Here is a 7,500-nt window from a genome sequence, read left to right as displayed (position 1 = left end):
ATTAAAATTGAGCTTTTTATAGTGCAAAATCCACTAAATGTGCTCAATATTCCTTCAGCTCCATTTGGAAAATCCGAAGGCGTCACATTGATAGATTCACTCTCCAACTATACAACTCTCTATAATATAGATAGAATGCGCTTGGCCAAGGAGTTCACAACATTGCCATCCGGAAGTATAACGAACCAACACACAAACTCTGTGTTACCATGAACTTTTATAGTCTTGTTAATACAGTTTAGTGTGAACATCTCACAAACGCGGATGGCAAAACTATAAAAGGCCTGATTGACGTCATCTGCATACTATCTATATTTTTGTAAGTTTGTCTTTTCTTCCCCTTTGGCCCGTGAGATAAAACAGATGCGTGAAATTCTGAGATAAGAGTTACCAGCTTGTATAATCCAGTTTTGACTATTAATGCCACGCGTTTAAGAAAATTACTCACATATCACCAGTTCTGCCCACCAGATCAATTAATTGTACCACTAAACACAAAGACATGCGTATCTTTGCTTTCAACATGCAGGCAAGAGTCTGATGAAGAGAATTTAATGAGAACTAATCACCCGACTGGCTGTCTTAAACCAATAAAAAGATCGAAATTGACGTCACTCAGCTCTCTGTTATTGTTTTCAGACAGCCATTTTGGTGATTACCTCTCACTAAATTATATCAATCAGACTATAAATAGTATGCAGATGACGTCACTCGGGCCTTTGTTATTGTTTTTGCCATCCGCGTTTGTGAGCTGTTCTCACTAAACTGTATTAACCAGACTATAAACGTTCATGGTTACACAGAGTTTGTGTGTTGGTCCGTTATACTTCCGGATGGCAATGTTGTGAACTCCTCGGCCAAGCGCATTCTATCTATAAACCCTCAGGGTTACACACTGTTTTCTGTGTTGGTACGTTATATCCGGCCGGTGAATGTTGAGAGTATTTTATTTAAATACATAGGTGGCAGTAATATAGATAGAATGCGCCTGGCTAAGGAGCTCACAACATTGCCATCCGGAAGTATAACGGACCAACACACAAAACTCTGTGTAACCATGAACTTTTATAGTCTGGTTAATACAGTGTAGTGAGAACAACTCACAAACGCGGATGGCAAAAACAATAACAAAGGCCTGAGTGATGTCAACTTCGAAATATCTATAAAGAACACTGTTGCCAATAGTCTTCAACAGCCGTAACGTCACTTCCTTCCCTAATGACGTATGGTAACTTAGTAACACTGGCTCTAAACTATCGGAACAATGGCGGACGCCGTAATGAAATATTTCTCCGGCGAGCTTAAACGCCTATCCAGAGGGAAAAAAACCCCATCAATTTGATCATGTTTGACTTTTACACATTCTGATCACAAGGCATATGAAAAGGGAATGAAAAGTTCTAGCCAGCATGAAGAATAAAAAGTAATGATTTTCTTTGTTTAGAACCAAGATGGCCGCCGTTGCCGGCGCGTGACATCAGACTACTGAATCCAATTATATATACAGCTTGGTAAATCGTTTTATTCAGACCTGCCGAGTAATACGAAAAATTCGTAGAGTTACGACATTTTGGCTCCGATTTCAGAGCTTCATGAGCATCTCTAAGTCATTAAAACTTGTTGGAAAGGAAAGTTGATGTCAGACTACACCATTTGGAGGATTTTGAAGTGTTATTTAATCATTTTGACAGTAAATTGTTGATTTTTAAAGTCATCTATGCCGAACATAGTTTTCATCTTCGAAAAATTACGAATTCTTAGAGTTTTTATGTTGACAGGTCTGGTTTTATTTCCCTTATTCATTCCTAAGGGCAAAATTTTTCTTTAGGGTCATCATCATCTTCATCATCATCATCATCATCATCATCATCATCATCATCATCATCATCATCATCATCATCATCAATCATCATCATCAATCATCATCATCATCATCATCATCATCATCATCATCATCATCATCATCATCATCATCATCATCATTATCATCGTCGTTGTCGTCTTCGTCATCATGATCATCCACCAAGGGAAGACTGGAATATCCCAGGCGTTAGCCGCAATGCAGCGCCGCAAACTGAGCTAAGGCGAGGCGACTTGCTCTTGGCCACACAATGCAGCGGGTTTGAGGTAATTTTGAATCAGTGTAACAACCCTGGCATATCCCATAATAAGAACTGTAATTCTAGTGTAATATATTCATATTTCATCGGGAATTCCATTGACGTCAGCAAACAGCAGCCAATCACAGACAAACGTCAGAATATGATAAACACTGACCTCATCTGGACCAAAAAAAAAACCAACAACACAACACATGTGATTATCTATCATACGTCATCGTACACATTTGATAGCAGACGACCCATTGCAGGCGTGGCATTGCTTGCTGGAACTCGCTAGTCTCGTCTGAACATATTGAAACGATTCAATAGTTTGAGGAAAGAGTGAGAGATAGAGCAGAGCTAGAGTTGAAAGTGCGCATTGAAACTTGCAAAGTTGGAAGAATGACTTCGATACAATTCGTGGTTTTGTTGTTTCTGGTGGGGACGTCCTATGTAGGTGAGTGAAAGAAAGTTTTTATCTATTGACTACAACTGATAGATACAAAAAAAAGGGTTGTTTCATTTGAAAAAAAAATGAGGTCTCGATAGCTGAACTTTTGGAACCCAAAATTCGCAAACTGATGGATTTCGTGTCTCTCCTTGACTCCTTGTTGTTATGCATGGCAACATTCATGCACTTTTACTTTTATCTTAAGGGGCGGTTTGGGTCTTTTTTAAAAAATGATCTTTTATATAGCGCAATATCCACTAAATGTGCTCAAAGCGCTTTACAAGGGGTCCCTGGCCAACAGCAACATTTAACATTTAGGACGGAACATGGCGCCTGTTATGCGATATTACAATGTTTTTCGGACAGAGACAACGCTGTTCATGGCCAGATACTCTTTTTACACCTGAGTACAGTGAGAAAATGTGAGTAAAGAGCCTTCTCCAAGGACTCAACTATGCGCCGAGCGAGGACCTTCCAATCCGAAAGCGAGTGTCATACCACTAGACCACATAGCCGCACATAGTCTTTTCTAAACAAAAATGTTAATTACTCGTATTGGTCGGTTTTAATCATTCTGTATAGTCATTACAGGTTCAAGATCAACATTTTTGTCGAAAAATATATATTATCTGTGTTGATACCCGTTCTATGACCTGATTTGGGGGTTTGTCATCAAAAAATATAACAATCTTGTGGCAAACTTTCCACAAAAACTAAAGAAGGAATGCTCTCCATATTCTTCCCTCTTAAAAACATTGTAGCATTTTGTGTCACCATAGAGAGATTTTACAGCTTTAACTTTTGGAATTTTTATTAGAACATTATACAAAATCGCGAATCAAAATGTTATGACAATATTGATGTTAAAAAAATAATTTGGATTATAATTCAAAATACACATACCTTATCCAAAAAAATATATCTATGATGACATAATATACATTATCTCTGTGAGAACTCTGGAAATTTTCAGACAATTTCATTGGATAGATTCTAAAAAATGTTCGACTCAGTAGACCCATTCCCTTTAAAAATGACATATTGAGAAAATTACAAAATAGCTTTCAGTTTTTCACACTTTTCTTACTACCTTTACCTTTTACGACTTTGTTTTTCATGCCTTTATAGTCTATTTCGAGAACTTGGATTTTAATAATATTATTTCTAAGATAATAAAATTTAGTTTTCCACCAAATCTCAATATAAATTTTTTGAAGGATTTTTCTAATTATTAGACTCAAATTATCACCCCTTAACTCTCTCCTTACTGGCCATTTTCTGATTTTCCCCAAAACTTCACACCCAACCTATACAAATAAGTTCTTGATTTACAATTTTTGTTGCACATTGAACTCTTCAACACAGTGAGTTAATATACTTTAACTATAGCAAACATTTTTGTTCAAATATTATGGTGTACAAAAGAAATAAGAATGAGAATAATGTTGGCTGCGTCGTAACGAATATGACGATTTTCCTATGTGTGGAAAGGAGGAGATTAAAGAATGAGTCCCGGTGTAGCACACCAGAATGACTCTATCGCCAAAAAGACTCTAGAGTTAAATTGGCGTACGCGAGACAGACGCTAGAGTTAGCCTCGCGGCCGCCAATTTAGCTCTATTGCCTTTTTTTTTTTGTAGAGTCATTCTCGCGTGGTACACCGAAACTACCGTGTCAGCACTAGATTTTGTTAAATTTTTTTTTTTTTTTTTTTTTTTTGGAAATACTGTAAATTCATCGCTTACTTTGCGAAGCTGTTGTTTTGTCCTTTTTCTAAATTAAAAGAATATATTTTGTCGTTAATAAGGAGAAGTCAAATTTAGAATGGTTTAAAAAAAAAAAGACTTTTGAGTTAAATTGGCAACGCGAAACAGACTCTAGAGTTAGCCTCGCGTACGCCAATTTAACTCTAGAGTCTTTTTTTTTTGGAAGAGTCATTCTCGCGTGGTACACCGGATTATTTCATCAACGTACAGTTTCTTACACCTCTGAAGACTACGTCAGTCATTGTACATTTCATTAAAATTCGCCAAAATGAACGTTTCAGCGTTAAATGTTTTACTCAAAAATTTTAAAAATAAACAATAAATAATTTAGCCCCTCTCGTCCGGTGTGTCATTTTTACGAAACCCTCCGAAACCCGCCTATAACCATAGTCTCAGGTTCCCTCCCGACTGGTGTACACTTCCCTGAGTCTCGGGTTCACTCCCCACAGTTGTCTACTTCCCATAATTTTGTTGGAAATTGACGGGTTTCGGTGGGTTTCGGCAGGTTTCGGCGGGTTTCGGCGGGTTTCGTAAAAAAGACACACAGCCTCTCGTCAATCGATTCCCGTGAACTAACGACATAAGTTCTTCCCGATGACCCGATTCAATCAACCCCACAGATCCTTAGCATCAATCACAATTTTAATTGAGCTTTTTATATAGCGCAATATCCACTAAACGTGCTCAAAGAGCTTTACAGGGAGTCCCTGGCCAACAGCAATACTTAAAATTTAAGACGGGACATGACGCCTGTTAGGCGATATTACAATTTTTCGTACATAGACAACGCTGTTAACATCCAGGTACTCATTTTACACCTGAGTACGATGAGACAATGTGAGTAAATAGCCTTTTCCAATTTCTCATCTCATGCGCGAGCGAGGATCGAACCCAGGACCTTCCGATCCGAAATCGAGTGTCATACCAGGAGACTACATAATATCCGCAATTGAAAAAAAAAAATGCTCGATGCCGTCGCGTGAGGTGTGCGATGTAATTTCCCTTCATCTGTGTGTCAAAATATTGTGACAAATACTCACTAACTGTAGGACTTGTCTGTTTGGATAGATAGAATGCGCTTGGCCAAGGAGTTCACAACATTGCCATCCGGAAGTATAACGGACCAACACACAAGCTCTATTTAACCATGAACTTTTATAGTCTGGTTAATACAGTTTAGTGAGAACAACTCACAAACCCGGATGGCAAAAACAATAACAAAGGCCTGAGTGACGTCATCTGCATACTATCTATAAACTGAGAGTAGTGAAACAGCCCTTCCATTGGAGAACCCTATCCTTTCTTAGTAAATACGTAACCGTTGAATACTGCTTTAAATGCGTTGAATCAAAAATATATTCAACCCTTACAGACTATAGATAGTATGCGCTTGGCTAAGAAGTTCACAACATTGCCATCCGGAAGTATAACGGACCTCAAGCAAAACTGTGTGTAACCTTAAACGTTTATAATAATAATAATAATAATAATAATAATAATAATAATAATAATAATAATAATAATAATAATAATAATAATAATAATAATAATAATAATAATAATAATAATAATAATAATAATAATAATAATAGATCTTTATTGTCCATAAATATGGCAATTTGTCATTTAGTTACACTTGTTATAACGTTAAACGATAACTGTAAGATTGAACAGATATTTCACTCCTACTTATTTTCTCTCTCTCTCTCTCTCTCTCTCTCTCTCTCTCGCTATCTCTCTCTCTCTCTCTATCTCTCTCTCTCTCTCTTCCTCTCTTTCTTTCACACGTGCGATATACACAACATAAACATATTCATTTCGTTTTCAATTTGTTACGATTGTGGCAATTCGACACCAAAAATTATCATCATTATCAATTGGTCAGTTAATCTTACATTAAATAAATTAATCAGTTAATCAGTCAACGAATCAATCCTTGGTTTTTCTGTACCATATGAAATATTCAAAATTTTTATTGCTGATGGAACGAACGTTGATTTATACTTGTTAGTTCTACATTTAATCTGACAAAACCTTCTCCCAGATGGTAAAAGACTAAATTCATGGTATAAAATATGTTTTTTATTGTTGGTAATTGAGAATGCTTTCCTTTCTATTGCTTTTCCATGAATTCTTTCTACTCCATCAAGAGGATGGTTTATTATTTTTGATGCCTCTTTGATAGATTTTGAAATTTTTGATTTATCTTTAAGTCGGCATCCTCCAAACCATATGGTGCAGCCAAACGCAATTACACTTTTAATCAATGAGTCATAAACTCTTAACATAGTTTTCTTCCTTACTTGAAATGTTCTCAATTTCCTTAGGATGTATAATCTTTGGGCAACTTTCTTAGATATTATATTAATATGTTGAGAGAAATTGAGGGAACTATCAATGGTTATTCCTAAATATTTAAAATAGTCAACTATCTCAACATCATCTTTACCGATCGCCACACACTTTAAGTCGTTTTTATTTTTTACACCAAACACCTGTTCTTTCGTTTTTTCAACATTTAATTCAAGCTGATTTTGTTTACACCAATCGGTGAATGTATTTATTTGTTTGAAATAATTCTTTTCGGTAACTTTATCTTTTAATAAGCCAAGAATAGCAGTATCATCTGCATATTTCACTATAAAACAATTTTCAAAGGATGGTCTGCAGTCGTTGGTGTATAAGATGTACAGGATTGGGGAACTCACACAGCCTTGGGGACATCCGTTCGACAACGTTCTTTTGTTGGAGATATGTTCACCCAATTTTACACATTGCGGTCTATGGGTCAGAAACTCTTTATACCATTTAATAAGGTAGTTTGGAATATCCATACTGCACAACTTTTGAAGCAAAATATCTGTGTTCATGGCATTAAAAGCTGACGAAAAGTCGACAAACAGGATTCTGGCGTAATTCGAGGGCGTTTGGTCAAGGTGTTTTGAGATCGAATTTGTGGCGGTTAATAGTGCGTCTTCAACACTGAGATGTTGCTGGTATGCAAATTGGTACGGATCTAGCAATTCCAGGTCATAACATTTTTGTAGGAGCTCAGATTTTAAAAATTTTTCTAAACATTTCATTACAAGCGATGTAAGCGCCACTGGACGGAAGTCATTCAATACGGTCGGACAACGCTTTTTTGGAGTTTTTTCATAGTCTGGTTAATACAGTTTACTGA

At 36.5% G+C, this 7,500-nt stretch overlaps 1 protein-coding gene across 1 annotated transcript in view; it reads left to right on the top strand.

The window, feature by feature from the left end:
- Positions 1 to 2,289: 2,289 nt before the first annotated feature.
- LOC144980754 (metalloprotease mig-17-like) overlaps positions 2,290 to 7,500 on the top strand; it is a 61,820-nt gene continuing 56,609 nt past the window's right edge. The window contains exon 1 of the mRNA XM_078928527.1: positions 2,290 to 2,559. Within this exon, the coding sequence (XP_078784653.1) occupies positions 2,505 to 2,559 (55 nt within the window). The 5' untranslated portion in view covers positions 2,290 to 2,504. The remainder of the gene's footprint in view (positions 2,560 to 7,500) is intronic.

This window comes from Berghia stephanieae, chromosome 10 (assembly GCF_034508935.2).
Source record: "Berghia stephanieae isolate SIO BIC M18660-M18661 chromosome 10, UCSD_Bste_1.3, whole genome shotgun sequence".
NCBI lineage: Eukaryota > Metazoa > Mollusca > Gastropoda > Nudibranchia > Aeolidiidae > Berghia > Berghia stephanieae.
Note: the sequence above shows the minus strand (reverse complement) of the source record. Positions and strands in the feature narration are given on the sequence as shown.